The sequence below is a fragment of the Corvus hawaiiensis genome, chromosome 2, assembly GCF_020740725.1.
Source record: "Corvus hawaiiensis isolate bCorHaw1 chromosome 2, bCorHaw1.pri.cur, whole genome shotgun sequence".
NCBI lineage: Eukaryota > Metazoa > Chordata > Aves > Passeriformes > Corvidae > Corvus > Corvus hawaiiensis.
Genome location: NC_063214.1, coordinates 91,200,058 through 91,217,944, shown reverse-complemented (window position 1 = coordinate 91,217,944; position 17,887 = coordinate 91,200,058). Strand labels below are relative to the sequence as shown.

General features: G+C 38.0%; 1 protein-coding gene across 1 annotated transcript in view; it reads left to right on the top strand.

The window, feature by feature from the left end:
* VWA3B (von Willebrand factor A domain containing 3B) overlaps window positions 1–17,887 on the top strand; it is a 63,321-nt gene that overhangs the window by 17,629 nt on the left and 27,805 nt on the right. Inside the window, exons 8-13 of the mRNA XM_048325134.1 lie at window positions 1,104–1,228; window positions 7,794–7,910; window positions 10,519–10,715; window positions 11,330–11,484; window positions 13,240–13,378; window positions 14,815–14,946. Of these exons, the coding sequence (XP_048181091.1) occupies window positions 1,104–1,228; window positions 7,794–7,910; window positions 10,519–10,715; window positions 11,330–11,484; window positions 13,240–13,378; window positions 14,815–14,946 (865 nt within the window). The remainder of the gene's footprint in view (window positions 1–1,103; window positions 1,229–7,793; window positions 7,911–10,518; window positions 10,716–11,329; window positions 11,485–13,239; window positions 13,379–14,814; window positions 14,947–17,887) is intronic.

The following is a 17,887-nucleotide window of genomic DNA, read 5'->3' as shown; positions in this document are numbered from 1 at the left end:
GTGTTTGTCTGCTTAACAGAAGTCACTGTACAGATACAGACTTGTGAAATGGCTGCTAGCTTTTTCTGTTTCACTGTTGTTTGTGCAAGAGTGGGAAGCCCTCCAACAGTAGAAATCTCCCAAATGACAGCAGAGCAATTGGTAAGATGGCAGCTGCTTAGCTCTTTTATAGCCATCTGTGTTTAGAAATAGCTTTTAGGAGATGGGAGCGTCTGCCAAAAACAAGACTGTGGGAAAGTGTTATGTTTGCTCTGGTCTGATGTGTGTTTAAAATGATTGTGGTCATTTAGGAGCATGGTACCTCTATGGTACCAGGTACATTGCTAGTCACTATCCCTCATTTTCTTTTGGTAGTGTTTTTACCTTCTTTATTAAAGGAAAGTGAATGCTTCTTGTATGGTAGAAACAGGCAAAAAGGGTTGTGGCAGGGAGCTGAGAGGAATTGTTTTGTTTGATACGATTCTCACTGTCGTCTTTTTACATGAGTCTAGCTTTTGTGCACGGACTTACAGGGACAGTTAATAACTTGCTGGTGGATATTTGCCCAATAACTGTCTATAAGTTTAAGTCAGCTTTCCCACAGGAACAGCCAAGATCATGGGCTTTTCATGGCTTGAACCTGTTTCTAGTGTAGTTCTGTTTTAGAAATGCATCTTTTTCCTGCTCTGAGAGCTTCTCTGTTTTGACAATGAGGATAAATGAAGTCTGCTTGGCATCCTGATTTGTATGTTGATAATGAAATAAATGCTCCTGTTAGTCTTTCAGCTGGGAGGATAATCTGATAAAAAGGTGTTAGTGTCATCTCAGACATCTTAAATTACATGCCTGCTCACCCTGTTAAAAGCATTAATTAAAAATAGATTTCCAGGAAATTGAAGAGTAAGGTGCCTTGCAGTAAGTAATATCAAAAAGAAAGAATATTCTACATGGGAAGACTTCAGAAAGCACATAAATGTAAAAAAAAGTTTGATAATATTAGTAATCTTACTGTAGTTGAAGCTTTAGATAAAATTGTGAAGTTGTATGTGTGAAAAACATCTCTTTAAAATTAGAGAAGTATTTATGTAGTTTGTGTACTGGTGGAAACTCATTTTGTATTACAGATTCCATGCTTTTGCTGAGAAGAATGACTGTAGAGATTCTGCTGGACCTGCACTAAAGTATGAAGAGGATGGAAAAAGTTTAATTGCCCTGAGCTCCAGAAAAGTGAAAGGGCGAATGCCACTAGGTAGACAATATAAACCCCAAGATTATTCTGATACTATCAGCGATATGTCAAAATGGAAATGCAGTATAGGAACTTGATGAGTGTGAAATCAAAAGAAACCTGTAGGTGTGGGTGGGGTGAGGACAGGACTGGTCTAATGGAAATTCTCTGGGTGGGAAGGAGAGGGCAAGGAAAAGAGAAAAATGGAGTAGAGGATGTGCATGTGATAATGAAAGAGAAGAGGAAAAAAAGGGAGAAGAAGATAATTTATTTAGGAATATGAAGAACAGTACTTGTGTGCTTATGCCAGTGACCTTGTGGAAATGTATAGAGAAATGGTAGAAAGGAAGAGTAGTGCAGAAAACCATATGATACAACAGCCACATCAATATAGGCCAAGTTCTTAGGTAATATAAGGGGATTAAATCAACATGAGATTCACTTGCTTCTCCCAAGAATTTGTCACTAAGACAGGCAAAAAGCACAGTAAAGTGACTGTCAAGAAAGCAGTGCAAAGTGCTGGTGGGAGAATTGATAGAAAAAATACCAGGAGGAAACAACCAAAATAAACAGTTTCACTGGTGGGTGGAGCTGGGCAGAAAGCTCAGTGTGTTTCTCATTAGTCACAGTGCTACTTCCTCTGGGTACGTGTTCAGTGGGACTGGACTGTGGTTTCAGGCGGGGTGGGAGGAGAGGGGCTTGTGATATGAAGTGAGGCTTTGTGTGTCAAATTTGATGTCTTTTTCAGCAGGAGAGTAAAAAAAATACTTCTTTTAGACATCAGGGATCATAAGACGTTTTTAGTCTAATGGCTTAACACACACAGCCACCCACCCACACACCCACCCACGCCCCCTCGTTATGGTGGGGGCATTAATGTTGCCCCAAAGGTAGAACGGTGTTATCCTCTTCTCACTGTTAGGGCATATGTGGCATAAGGTGGATTTGGTGGCTCATGTAAGGCTCATGTAAAGCCAGTCTTGAACTAACTGGCCTATATTTGGGTTGTAATCAAGTTTCTTGTGTACCTATCCTTCACTAGGACCATGATTATAACAGTACAAGGGAAAGAACCATTGTGGGGGGGCGGAAATAAAGGAGTGAGGTATCACCTGCTTTTTTGGGTTGTGAAGGGACACTCAAGCCTCACCCATGCAGAGTTTAGAAACCAACAGCAGAGTCTGCTTCAAAACACTATCGTTTCATACTAATGTGGAGCAGTATAATGCCTTCAGTCTGCCATGAGTGCTTTCTTGCTGTGCCACATTTGGGGGTGTGTGTGGGGGGAGCTGGCTCCCTCTTCCCCTGGGGCAGTCAGCCTGTTTCAATAGATGAGTCTAGAGCTCCTATATGACTGAAATTACTTCCTCACCACTGTTTCTAAAGCTGAAAGCTGAATAGCGTTAATCGCTCAAAAGGACAGTAATCCCCTTGAAGTGCATTGTCTGTTGTGTCTTATTGCTATTATGGAGTAGAATTTACACATTAAAAAGGAACACAATTAGCTTTCTGCATTTACTGGGTATTACAAGCACAGTCATGACATCACTGGCAGCCAATTGGAGTGTTTCAGTCATATGCAGAATCTAAAGTCCTTTCAGAAAAGAAAACACATTGAAGACATCATTCTGGTCTGAGTCTGATTTCTCTTGTTTCAGAGACTCCTTCAGGGTGTAGTAATAAGGCAATAAAAATAAAAGTGTCGATTACTCACTAATGGGCTCTGAAACTGGTTCTTGGATGTGTGGCATAAACTACACAAGGAAATAAATAGAGAATGAACCAGAGATTTAATCTTCCAAATGTGGTCTTTCTAGAAAATAAAGGGAGGCACAGGAATATTTTGATTATATTCCTTTTGCACCACAAATGCAGCAGCTGGAAACTGAAACTCATAACCATGTTTTATGGACTGGAAAAGCTGTTTTAAGGACATCTGATAGTTTCTGGGTATCCACTGAATATCAGCATTTTGCAAATATGGGATATCTTCATGTTCGCTCCTTTTCATCGGCTTAACCAAAACAAGTCAGAAGTGAACTATTTAAAATTTTAGATAAGCGCTCAGTTCTCCCCTATTTTGCATCTTGAGCAGACATTTAGAAAACAAGTGTGAGAAACTGACAATTTTGAAATTTTTTACATCATATTGAGTGGGTGCTCAAGATCAAAACAGGTGTAACTCATTAAAGAATTAAGGTCCTTATGCTGGCAGCCTCAGATTTACTTATAGCAGAGAAATGCTTTTACATAAAGCCTAATTTCACCGATGTGATAATACCTCCTCATCCAGCACTAATTTTCCTGTTATCACTTCTGCCCACATTCTTTGTGCAGTTTATTCATCTGCAAAAAGATGTAGAATTAAGCAATCTTGTTATGTAGTTAAAATTATAAGTGGAAAGGAGGTGACGTTTAAGCTGGAACTTGAAGACATAGAGGGCAAGGAATGGTGGAAGCTGTGGAGAAAAGATGTCATTCTGAAAAAGGGCACATTTGTGTGAACTGCTTGGAGTAACAGGGTGAAGAGTGCTACATAAGGCTTGAAAAGCAGTGGTGCTTTGAACTAGATCCTGAAATGAACAGAGGGTCCTCGGTGGCTGACATAGAAACAGTAAATTTCTGTGTAGTGGTTTCTGTGTGGTGGAATAGATGAGCTGGCATGTGTAGGGAAAATGCAAATGGACTGAAATCAGGATTTTACTGATGTGATAAATCCAAACAGGGAAGTGTCTGACCTCCTTGTGAACAGTGTAAGGCTCTGTTCTTAGGTGTGCTTGGCTTTTTACATTTACTTGATTGTCACAGGAAAAATTTCAGGTTGTGTGTGTAAAAAAGGGAATCATAAGAGCGTCATTCCCCTGTATGACATTGAAGTCAATGACCCCTGCGCTGTTTATTTACACTGACATGGGAAAGATCGAACCCTCTCTTTGGAGAGCCAGGATAATGGCTGAAGAGCAGCTACTTTGCTACTCTTTGCAAAGATCATTGCCTCTGCTTTTTTCTCGTGTGCTTTGTCTAGTCTTAGCAGCCTAACCTTGGCCTAGCAAATCTCTTTGCTAATGTGTAGGGAGTGATGCAGATAGCTGTTCTGTGATACCACATGGGATACAAAGTTCATTTGCTTTGTCCATTTGCCCAATGGAAAAGGGACAGGATTGGGCTGCAGTGAGTTTGAGTGCTGTTTGACCTGGCAGGTATGCAGGTAAAAGCTGTGGACTACCCTCTTATGCTTCTTTGTGCCTTCATTCATCCCCCTCTAAATGGAGATTTTAAAAATCAGTGCTTGAGGGTATATTTCTGTGTTCTACTGCCACATGGAGGCTGAGAAAGGGACTGGCAGTGAAGAAAATAAATTTCCCCATCTTCCCTTGCTAGCAAATTCATTTTCAAATAGATTGTATTCCATTATATTTGGATTTGCTTGCTTCCACGGTCTAAGTCAGATAATCAGACAAGTAAGAAATACTTCTGTTTTCCATGATTTGCTTTTGTATTGGTATTTGCTTCCTGTTTCAAAGATATTGTAGATACTTTGTAGGCTTTTTTTTTTTTTTTAAATATAGGCTTTTCCATTAGCAATATGGAAATCAAATAGGTTACAGTGACTTGTCAAACCAGATGAGTTTGTTTGAGTGGAGGTACATGTGGGGAAGCTGCTTCTTTTGAGATTGTCTGCCAGTTAAATAACTGGGAAATGGAAATGAGGGAGTTATGAGTTTCCTTGTACATGTGCAAGTGTGTTTGTGCTTTTGCTTAGATCTACTGTCTTGCTTCTCTATTCGCTGGTGTCAGCAAAATGCTTCTGCCCCTTGCCACAAGCTTTCCCCACACCCTTCCTCATCCTCTTCCTCTTTTCCAAGGCCTCCCTTCTCCAGAGCAGAAACGCCTCTACCCGCGGGCAGGGCACTCCCGGAGCATTAGCCGGGGTGAGGCGCTCTGCACGGTCAGGATGGCTGCGGGCAGAGCCGAGGGAAGCCGACTGCGCTTGGCGCAGGCCGACGTGTGCGGCCGCGTGTTCAGGCCGGTCCCCTCCTGTGGGACTGGTGGCCACCCTCCTGCCATTGCAGTGGGGTGGGTTTTGAATCAGAACCAGGGCGTCCCCAGAGGTCTGGCTGTTACACTGCCAGCCAGGGCACGTGGGGAAGTGCTTCATGGCAGGGGGAACCAGGAGGACCCTTTCTCTCCCTGGTTAAAGTCATTTTTAAAGACAAAATTATTCCTGGGACATGGATGCCTGAATGTGTGCAAGAGACAGTGGGCTTGGAGTGGTTGTGAACTGCACCCTCCAGAAAGGTGACTTTCTTTGGCTGGTGATCCCCAAAAAATGGCACATCTGAGGTGCGAGCAGAGGGAATTTAAACCAAATTAAATTTGGGTTCATGCTTTCTTGGCCATTTACCAATGATATGCTTTGAGGGATGGGCCACAGTTGAGAGCCACATCTGGAAGATACTATGCCTTGCATGTGTATGTAGGTTTTGATTTGGGGGTTCAGTTTTGAAAGATACAGGGGTTTTCTTTCCATTCCTCTTTAGCTGTAGGGGAAAAGAGGTTGAGGTAGAGGTGCAGCTGAGCTTCCTGTGTAGAGAGAGAAAGCTGCTGTGGATATCATTGCTTGCAAGCTTCTCTCCCAGTTGAATCCAGGAAAAAATGTTGTAAAAATGTTGACAAATAAAGGGTTTTCTAAGCAACCAGAATTTCCCAATGTGCAATTCTTGGTGCCTGCATTTGTCCTGTGTACCAAGTGACATCAAGCATAGTTGCTTTTAAGGGGCATGCAGTTTTACTTTGCTGTGCTGCAAGCATAAATAGGGAAAAAAAATCTTCTCATATAATACCAGTTAAATACATTTATCTTAATGGGGACAGTAACAATAATCCTGTAAAACTGATGAGTCTATAGCATCAATTTAAGGGGAAATGAAGCAACAAAATGATATAGTTGTTATTGTTTTATAGGTAGTTGAAGTATACATATTTCTTTCACTATTTTCAAACTTTACATTAAAAATATTCATAAAATTAAATCTGGATGAAAGTAATTGATAGCTTGTGGAGGATATCCAGATTTAGTTGGAGACAGTGCCACTGGAATTGCATTCTTAACACCCTTAAACTTAGACTTATGTGCATGCATGGTTTGAATGCATGTGTTTGCATTTCTGGGGAGAGATTGCTTATAAAATAAAAGCTGACTTCTTTCTGAAATATTTGAAGAGAATACTTTTCTTAAGTTTAACAAGTAATGATTATAGACTGAAGTTTTTTCACCCTTTTGTGTTTTATGTTGTAGAATGATCTGCCTTACTAAAGCTTTTTGTGATTTCGGAAATGTTGATCTTTGTCCTAATGGTTGCAACAGATGTTTTTGAAATGCAGGAAGGTCCCAGGAGATGGCAGTGTATAATAACACAATTCAAAATATTTCTTGGAAGCTGAAAGCATTTCACAATTAAAATTGAGTTCTTATTTGTATTACATTCTTCTTCTTCTTCTTCTTATTTCTGGAAAGTTTATCAAAGAACAAAATGATCAGGTTTGTTTGTTTACTGGTAGCCTACTTTAGTACACAAGTTTGCGTGTCTTATCTTTCATATAGTGAACCATCACTGTATATTAACTGAGCTACTGAATGATAATATACAGTTTGTCTTGTTCAGCATTTTTATGTGCAATTCATTAATGGGTTGTGATCTGCAATAGTTTGTAACATATATTTGTAGTTAGGATAGCTGATGATTCAGTTTCTTTTATATTTTTACTGTAACGCTGCACACAGTATCTCTGCATTGTCCTATATTACAGTTTAAACTCTGAGACTAACCTAATTTAACACATTTTTAATAATGATCATACTGCTTAGGTATACAAGGGGTCTCAATTTTAGTAGTTTCTCTTTGTGAAATAAATAAATATTTTTATTATTTTCACCAAGAAAGACATATCAGTCAAAATTAAGAAAACCTAAGAAAACCTTGTCTCAATTCCAGTTTTGGATTTTTCCATTTTTTTTTTGACAATATAGCCTGGTAGTAAAAAAATTTTTTTTGGTAGCATTTGTTTATGACTGTTGAGAATTGTTGGGATGAAAATAAACTTATCTTTAGCAAAATTTCATCAGATAGTCATCAGGTAAAGAAGATTTAAATAAAATTAATTATGTACTTTAGGAAATGGAAAGAGTCAAAAATGTCTTCTCTTTAAAATGTCAAAACTGTGTTTAATATTTGGAGCCAAGTTTTGCAATGAAGTGCAGGGGGTAACAAGTGAATTTCAGTGTGGAGTTTTCTTATTATTTTCTGGCAGTGTTAAAATCTATTTGCTTCCACTGTGGGAACAATCTGTGGCCAACTTTGGAGGTTAGGTCCAACATACTGAGCACCTCTCATATTGTGGAGCCAGCTTTGAGCCCTTTTTTGAAGTCTGTCAGAGAATAACACTTGTCATTGCAACGGGACCTCAAGAAAACAAGGTTATATGGCAACATCTGGATATACCGATGACTTTATGGTGATTGAGGAGTTATAAAAAGTTGAAATTGTATAAAAATGTGAAGCTCTATTTATTATTTCTTTTGCAGTAGCTGGTGTCTGTGAAGATGTCTTTTTGATCTGGAAGGAGCTGGAGGAAGCCAGGAGTACAGTGAGACAAGTTCAGAAAATTTTATCAGAATCTGACCGGTCTGCTTCTCAAGACGGTATCATTTATGTTTCTTTCAAGACAGCTACCATTACATTAACAATCAACATCTTTTTGTGAACAGTTTTGATTGCACATCAATTTGGGGATGATTTTCTCAGAAATGTCTATTTACAGGTTATAGCACCTCTATGTCTATATAGCACCTTTAATTGTTATCTAAATTTAGGATTGCTTAAAACTTTCCAATACAAATCTCTGTTTACTATGGCTTAAACTTGCTGAACTTTAACAGCTCAGGCTGAAACACACTATTTTTATTTTACCAGTGACTCGGTTTAGAAGTTACCTGGATTTTAAGATATGGAAATTACTTCGGGTTATTTTTCGTTATGTCTTCCTGTCTGCCTGAACCAGTAAATCTTTAGCTTGTTCTACACAGTGCTGGGGAAATACCAATACTGTCCCATCACAGTTTTCTTGGGGTAGCCTCCAACCTGGTAGCTAGTTCATTCCGTGTAAAGGGAAGAAGCGGAGGGGTTGCATTTTTGCAAAGGCAGGGGTCTGAAAACAATTCAAAATAAGCACTCTGACAATTCCTGTCTTAAGAAACATGAAGGAATACCTACATGTCTTCATTAAACCAGTAGTTCTTGCCATTATGTTTGGCCTAGAACATGACTTACCTGTTCTGTGCATATTGATTGAATTGAGCCCTGTTGGAGACAGAAGCATAGCTGGTTTCTGTAGTTCTGTTCTGGAAGGTTTTTACAAGGGACAGTGAGAAGCTACTCAGCCCCACTAGGATGGAGATGCTCTGGGCATGCTCTGAAGCAGAATGATGCCACTGACAAGACTTAAATACTAAAAGCTTAGGAATCTGTGGAGTCTAGGCACCTTCAGCATTGGACTGCAACTGAGGAGGTGGGTTTTCAGGATCACAGCCAAGATCATCAGTACTTAGTTTCTTAATTAGTCCTGGTTTTAAAATACTTACATGGTATCCAGTGGTATTTTTTTGTGTAAGTTGATACAAGATGCAGGTTGAATTAGCACGAGTCATGGGTGGTTTTGTGTAGCTCTAGTACTGTTTTTGCAGTTGCTTTCACTTTGTCCAGATGGAGGCTGGGACCAGGTGGCCTTTTCTGGATCATCTGCTGAGGAATGCTTTGTACAATCAGTTGGTCAGTAACTTGAACTGTTTTGACATGTGTGACTGGTGTGGTGATGAAGAAGATTTGAAGCTGAGAACTCTCTCTGGCTGCACTGGGTTTGAATTTCTGTCCATAAGATAACTATAGTTAAATCTAGAGGTTTTTTTCATCTCTGAAGGCACGATGTCATTTGTTATACTGATAAGAGCATCTTCTAAGTTAGCAGGACTTCCCATACGAAGTTAAACGTCTCTTCTGTAATGCATATGAACAAAGAGACCACAATAAAACTGCAAGGACAGCCTTAATGTCAATGTTTCCTGACTGCACAGCTTTAATGTTCTTTTAGTGTTTGCCTTGATACATAATAACTTCATAAATAAATTAGAAGAAATGAAAGTACAGTGTGATATATTTTTTAAGTTCTTCAGCATTATTTGGCTATTGCCCATTGATCCAAATAACTGTAGTTTTTCAGTTTTCATGTGTTTTCTTCTCGGTTCTGCCTTCCTGATCTGTTTAAAATGTTTTGCAGCAAAATATCTCTATGTAAAGCATGTGGAAGAAAGAAAACAACAGTTTTCTTTTCAAAATTGTGAGCACATTTGTGACACTTGTTCTAAGGACCACAAGCAATCATAAAGCAAAGGTTTCCATATAAACAGGCTCTGATCGTGCACCTGCCCTGATGTTGGCTCATCTCTGTGTGTGTCAGGGCAGTGGATGCCTCCATAGGTTTATTTACAGGCTCAGGATCTCACTACTGTGGTCACTGTAGCTGCATCTAAACTGAGTAGACATTTATACCACCTTGGTCCACCAAAATTGAAGTGTGACAAAATAAATTCACCCTGCTATGAGACCCACTGCCTGGTCATTTGGTTTAGGTGTGGTTTACTGGGATAGTGATGAGTGAGTGGAGAGTCCCGTATCCTATTATTTTATCTGTATTATCTGTATACTGTACTGGTGTCCAGAGATGTGCAGTGCCCTACCTTAAGACAGCCCTTGGAAAATTTATAAGACAATATGACATTGTCGTTTGCCTTTTACTTTAAATAGCTGTCTCTAAAAAGATTAGTGTTAACCAATGGTCTTGACTGTATTTTCAATTATATCTCTATTGTTTCATTTGCTCAAATGATTCTCCTTGAAATTAGACGTCTTATTCAGGAATACTTTCTGGCATTTTGTAATTCAACTACTAAGAATATTCCTTTTATATGTTGATCTTCTTACTATTTATTGTCTTTGCTCCCTGTCTTCTGGTGTTTTTTTTCCCAGTTACAAAGGAATTTGTTGCAATGAGTTGTCTGATAAGAAAAAGCCCCACAGCCGAAGTAGAGACTACTAAAAATCACTCAGAAATATCTATTCACTGCAGTTCTGTCAGAGGAAGCAGAACAAGTTTGAAAATTTTGATTCCACAATCCGAGTCTGTTTTTGAAAATAGCTTATCCAGAATGAACCATGTTATGCAGGAGATTTTGTTTGTTTTATTTTCTTTATTAGCAAACAAAGCTGATCATCCATTACCAAAACATATAACTGACAAATATTTGACATCCGAGAAGTGGTTGCAGAAGTATGGCTTGAAAGCTCAGAAGCTCACACTGTATGATGCACTTGCTGATTGTGTTTTTCGCCATGTAGATGGGCTTGTTGACATAAAAACTAAACCAGAGGATGAATGTTCACAAACTGATGCTGTGAGTATTGTTCATGTTCCCTCACATCCCGTAAGTTGTTTGTTTTTTCTTTTAAAGTTTGAAAACTTGATTGATGGATAAATTGATGATATAGTATATGGCCTTGTTGTTTTGTAGTTTTTGTTAAAATCAGATAATTAATTACTGAGACAAAGAGTGTCTTAAAGAGCTTTTTGAGAATGACTGCTTTAAGGACTCCTTGCTGGTTCACACAAAATCTAAAAGGGAGAATCAGAACTGGCTTAAGCAATGCCTTGGTTTTCTTTGTCTTTGTGGGGCAAAGATTGCTTGTCATCTTTAGAGGATGTGTTAGTCTCAGCTGCTGCAGTGTCTTGCAGGTCCTTAAAATATTTGGATTGATTTGTCTTCTGTTTGTTTTTCTCAAGCTTTACCATTGCACTGTTTGGTAAGCTTCTGGTTTTTACTAGCTGCAAGAACAAAACCAGTTTCTATTGAATCTTGCTAGGAGCAAATTCTGTGACCACCATATCCCATGTTTATTTCTACTCCTGTTCATGTGCAACAAGCATGTACCTTTGAAGTTTGTTCCCCAAATATTAAAGGCACTGCAAAATAGTATGTTTTGGACATAAAATGTGTTTTCTTTGTTGTAGGAGACAAAGAGGAAGGTAATTCATGCAAGATACTGTGACAAGTTTGTACATACTCTCTGGAAAGATGGATCTGTAGTTCATGTATATGTTACTGCAGAAAAGTATAAGCAGTACAAAGAGAAAATGAGGACAGCTCTCAGACAAGTGGAAGGAAGGTTAGTGTTCTGTCACATAAAATCAGTTTGATTATTTTACGTGAGCGTTGAAAAGTTTGACATTTACTGTCATAATAAGTTGAAGTGGTTGATAAACTGACAGCAGTTTATCAGTACTAAGCCAGAAGTCTATTTTAAATCAGAATCCTGTACGTAGGATTTCTTAGTAGCCATAAAGGAAACCTGATGAGGATTTCGAATTTTTTTTCTCCTTCTTAAACACAAGTGTGAAAGTCAGTCTGCACATTTTTGAATTACTGCTAAAAGTGCCAAAAAGTATTGGGACTATAAGGTGGCAGACAACTTCAAGAATCATCAAGAAAACTCAGTAAACATTCATCCTGTGTACTTAGGATCCCTTGCAACACCAAGAAGCACAGCTTGGCTTGTGCTCAAGTGGTTATCTGCGTTTTTTGCAATTTTGTGTTGAAGACAATTTTGAACAGTCTAGATCAGAGTCAGGGCATGAGCTATTAAGTAATGCACATGATCAGAAGTTCGCTGCTCAAACTAGCTGCCTAGTTTACATTTATGCAGCTGTACAGACACTTAGGTTTTGTATGAGATCTACAGAAAAATAGGCAGTCTAAGGTAGACCTATTTTAGAACAGAAAAAATAAATGTTGCTCTCTGTTTTGTATATATGGACAACGAGATGTCTCACTGAAGAAAGCAGGATGGAACTTTCATTTTATTGGTGAATTTTTCATTTTATTGTTGCCTCTCGACCAAAAGTATAACAGCCTGATTACCTTTAGCAAGGTCAAATAGAGTTTTGTTATTGCTTCTGGTTTATCTTCATCTTACTGTATTTAAGGTAACATTTATATATGGTCAAAGGAAAATTTGAGAAAAGCAGTTTTGGTGAGTATGTATTTTTGAAATCCAAGTCAAGATTAAGGGCTTGCTGTTCTGAATGTTTCATCTAAACATTAAGAAGTCTTGGTGGACCTCATCAAACACTTTGGGGGAAATAATCAGTGACAAAATAGCTATTGGTAGGTAATGTAACAGGATCCTTAAGTTTCCATGATATCATTATTTTTGAAACCTTTTGTAGAAATGAATATTTTTCCCAGGGCCATTATGTTCCATGTGTTAAATGTCTCTGTTTCAGAGTAGATGAGCATTTTATGACTGTCAAGGGAAATCAGATTTGGACTTGCTGCAGCCATTACTGAGGAAATGTTCTTGTGCACAGCAGTATGTATGCATGAATTTAACTGGCAGGCACATTCCAGTCCTGTTTAAAATGTAAATCTAATTCTGTATTTAAGGCTCAAGGTCCACAAACCACTGAAGCATCTGTGTTGTATTAAGCCTCTTTGAAGTGCTTAAGGTCCTTGGAGAATAGGTTCTCAAGTGGTTTCCTGAGAAGGGAGGCATAGTACTACGGACTTAAATGATTTACTGAGATGAGTCTGGAGAACAGATACAGGGACAATAGTTATAGTTGCTTCCACATTGGATTTCCCAGCCCAAACTACCTGATAACTGACTTTATAAAGGTGCTGTATTGTTTTGTCTTTTTTTTTGTCTGTGTCCAGATTTCTATTGAAATTAAAAGTCTTGTGATGTTACATAGGGACAGGGGACTGATTCATCAAGGGCTTCTGACAGTGACTACTAACAGGTGCTTAGGGAAAGAGAATAAGAAGTACAGCAGTGACAAAAAGATCCTACCTTTCAGATTCTGATACACAGAGCTCCAGAGATGTTACAGAACAGGTTTTGATATTTTTTTTCCTCCCCCAGGATTAAGTGGCTTCAACAAGGAAGTAGAGGGCTTTTTGGGAATGTGTTTGAAGACGATGTCTATATTCTTATTGATACATCCCAGTCCATGAACAACAAGCTGCCACTAGTGAAGGAAAAAATATTTCAGCTAATACAGGTGTGATAAAGTGATGACTCTGAAGGCTGAGGAGCATTTTAGAGTAAACTGATCTTTTCTCGGTGGTTGTTACTCTACTTTTTATTTTAAAAATGTGTTTTTAAAATAGCAGCTTTATAAAAATACTTAGATTTTTCTTCATGTGCTCATTTTTCAGGTAATAATTTATATTTCCCCCTCATTTATGCAACTCTTTGAAAAAAGCTAGAGAAGATACTAAAAATTATAAAGGCTTAAGTAGTTGTTTCCCTCAAGCCACCCCCTTCTAAAAAAAAAGAAAAACAAACAAACAAACAAAAAGAAAAACAAACAACAACAACAAAAAACCCAAACCAGAAACAAGCTATGCAATGAAACACCTTTTGGCATTTTAATTTTTGCTTTGAAGCAGTGTCATCCAATTCCATTGGCTTGTTGTGATTTGTAATGTGTGTTCTAGATTCACTCTCATACTTCTACAATAGAGGGTGTAGAACATTTTGAACTTCCTTGCACCTTACAGTGACTCAGAACTTTGCAAAGGGACTGGCAAAGTGCAGAAGTACCTCAAAAGCTGTGAGTACTGGAAGACACACCTAGAACAGGATTTGTCTTGCCTAGTTTTAGAAGTCTACAGTGATGTCACCTAAGCTTACATTAATATTTCAGAGACATGATTGATCTTTAATTTCTTTACTGCTAAGAGAAGTAACTGAAATAAAAATTCAGCTTGGCATTGATAACAATCATTAGTAGGACTAGAAAAATTAAAACTATGACAGAGAGGTTTTTGAGCTAAGTGCTCAAGACGTAGAGCATAGTATCTTGTGCTCCTCTAAGCAGATCAGCACTAGAAGTATATTAGATACTGTGCCAGAAGGTTTCACAGGCAGCTGCACAAAAATTGTGATGAAAGAGAGGCAAAGACTCCAGACTCTGAAAGTTTGTGCTCGCTTGCACAAATCTTCCCTGACTTATAACTTCTGTCCAAAAGCAACTTCAGCAAATTCTTGATTTTCTCCTGCTGTCTAGTTCCCCTTGCTAGTGCTCTTTATATGATTCTTGTTCTCCTCCTCTAGATGATATCTTACTTTCTTTCTGATTTCAATTTCCTCTGGTAAGCAGTGGTATCTCTTTCTTACACCACTGATCATATCCAGTTTCATCTCTCTCTTTCATGCCCTCCTAGACATTTGCTATTTAAATTGTTTGAGAAATATGAGTATATGGAGACTTATTGGGAATTTCAAGCAATCTTAATAGTTGCAAGCAATAATTATCTCTGGTTTTGTATGTCTCCCTGTACACCATAACATTTATTATATATGTTATAATTATTTATTGTAACCATATAATTAACTATATATTAATTAAAACTATTGCTATTACTCAGTATTTCAGGATACAAGTATTCTTTCTTTTAATAGTAGGTAAAATTCAGATGCCATCTCTTGCAGGAACAACTGAGACACAAGAAGAGATTTAACTTTGTGAAATTTAGTGCCCAAGCAGTGGCATGGCAAGAGAAACTTGCTGAAGTTAATGAGGAAAATTTGCAAGATGCTTGGCATTGGATAAAAGGGCTTGAGGTAATGTGGCAGCTAATTATCACAAAGCGTGCTTGCTTTGTATACAAAGTTGTATTTGTTTCTCCACTTTCTGTATGGCTGGGGTGATTTTGCATAGACTAAGTATTTGACTCGAGTAAGCTGAAAATATAGATGATGGGTAAACTTAAGTAGAACTGAATACAGTACGTCTTTCAGGTATAATAATGCTTTAACAATGGACCTGTTTATAAGATCATAATAATTCAAGTTGCAGCCTGCTATGTTTAGCAGCCACAATGCAAGCGTTGGCCAATTTGAATTCCGTAGGAACCGTATCATTGCTCAGACCTTGCATCTGAATTTGTCATTCTTGCTGCAGGGCTGCTGCATGGTTGAGAGGTGTTGCTGGCAAACTTACGGCTCAGAGGTGGTACAGGAAACCAAACCCAGCAAACTGGAGAAGCATTTCTAGTTCTTTTTGATGAATAGACAGCTAACTTTAGGTGCCCTAGAAACATGAGAACAAACATACTCAGACCAAACCTCTGTCTATCTACCCGGTATTCTTTCTCTGACAGTTGCCAGAGCAGAGCTGCTTGTAGTCAGCCACAGTCATCCACCAGATTGTAACTATCAACAGCTTTAGGGCCACTTAATGTGTAAAATGTGGACAGCAATGTTATGAACACGGGACTGAAAATCAGTCATACAATGGTATAGATACATTGCACTTCATGTTTTTTAGCACAAAAACCCATGTTCATGTAATAAAACTCCTCAGCATTATGATAGCTCTTCCTCAGACTTAATTGGAAATTCCTGGGGAGGAGGGAATTGGGGAAGCTGTATAATACCTCTGAGACTACAAAGCAAGATCAATAACTTGGTATTCTCAGAAAATACTAACAGACCAACACACAGAGAAAAGGAAGTATTAGTGTGGCCTCCCTGAGTAGTTGAACATTTGTAACTGAGCTTATTTAGCCTTATTTTGCTGCCCTGCTTGAGGCTTGAGAACTTGGCTCTGTTTAAGTCATGTATGTTGTACAGCATCATGCAAGTTTAATAATACTTTGACCTACCATATTTTGATACCACTTGTATATACATTAGTGAATGGCCTTTTCCATCATTATTCAAAAAATTTTGAATTTTTTGTTTATAAATTTCATTCTAAGTTCAGATCTAGATATCTGAAATGGAATAGGAAATGGCACAAGAACAATCTACTTTTTTCAGGGATGACATCTGCTGCTGACCTTTTAGCCTCTTTTAAGCATTGCAGGCATAAGTCTGAGATCAAAAAGCCGGATTTACAGTGAAGCTGAAATGAACAGAGGATTTCTCTGGAATATTAATCAGAGTAGATCTTTTGATCCCATTTTATGCTCTTTGGTCCCAGGATTATGAATGAGGAAGCTGAGCTATAAACAGTAACTAACTGCTCCTTAAAAAATACTTTAGATGTGATAACATTTAAAATTTTAGTGGTAGCAATGTCTTATAGTTGAAATTGGTCATCATTGTTTAAATACTGAGAAAATTGGTGTTCATTTGTAACAGTAGCAATTGAGAAACCTAAAATGAGCAGCATTTACCATAAGGTACATGGTTATTTTCTGCACATCATCAGCATCCACCCTGTGTTCTGATGATGTGAAAAGAAGTGAAAGAAGCTGTTTTGTTTCAAATCTGTTCAAAACTATTATTGAAAGAGCCAAGATGGCCAATGAGCGATGTGTCTAAAACTTTATAACTACTAAAACATCAGGAGTATTAGATAAATTTAACAAGAGGAAAATGGCTGGTTATTTCTTATGAGTGGGTACTGGTAAGGTTTGCTTGTGAGTTAGAATAGTAGATTATAAAGTAGATGAGCTGTTGTGTTGCCTGGCCCACACACTCTTATACAGTCATACAGAGTAACTCTCAGAATGTACCTCCTATCCCATCTCACCTGATTTCCTTTGCCCTTTTAGATAGAACTGACTGCTCTTGGGAAGGACTGGAAGAAGTTTTAACACAATTAATAGGACTGAAGAAATAATGCTATCTCTTAGCATATTTTTGCATATATGGGTCAGTGTTAGAGATTTATATTTATCTTCTCTAATGCACTATATATGTGTATCCTAAGTCTGTTCTCACACCGCTGCAATCCTCACTGCCCTCCAGAGCAGTACTCAGGTGCTATATAAGCATAAAACAGATTCTTGTCTTTTTAGAGGTTTTGCTTTGGTTCCATTAAAAGACTAAAACTTGATGAAATAGTTTTCCGTACTGGTAAAACCTTACATATACCTTTAGTTTGGAAGGTTTTGTACACAATGTTTGAAAGGTGGACGTTTGAAGATACAAAATGTATCTAATGGTTCCTAAGCCATGAAACACATTTCAGTGAGTTTAGTGTAAAGAGAAGAAAGATACACTAAGTATGTGAATGACACAGGAAAAGTTCTAGAATTACTCCAATGGATTTTTTTTGTGAGCACAGTATTAGTTTACTGGGCATCTTTTGTTGCTATAGCTAACTTTTTTTGTGCTAAATCATAAATGATATTTACGTTAATGTGCCAAGGGGGTTCATGGGAGAGAATCTGAAAAAATAAGTTTGGACAACTAAGAACTCCTTTACCAGTTTTGGAGAAATAAACTTTTGCAACTCTTTTGTGTAACCTTTGAACTGTTTGGTTAAGTAAAATATGTGTTTCAATGGAGTGTTTCAAGGCAAGCAGGAGCATCAGTGGGAAAAATGAAGAGAATGCATCTTTTGTCTTACATCTTCCTATCTGTTTATAGTCTTTTAGTGATTGCTTTTGTTTGTACAGCTCAGATTGCTGCTGCCAGCATTTTGTTCATGTGTGTTTGCATAAGCACTGAATACCAATCTGGTACCAATTTATGTTACTTTGACACTTGCGTAGCTTTTTCTAGCTACATGACATAAATGTTTTCATCATTTTATTAGTCATTTTGGTTC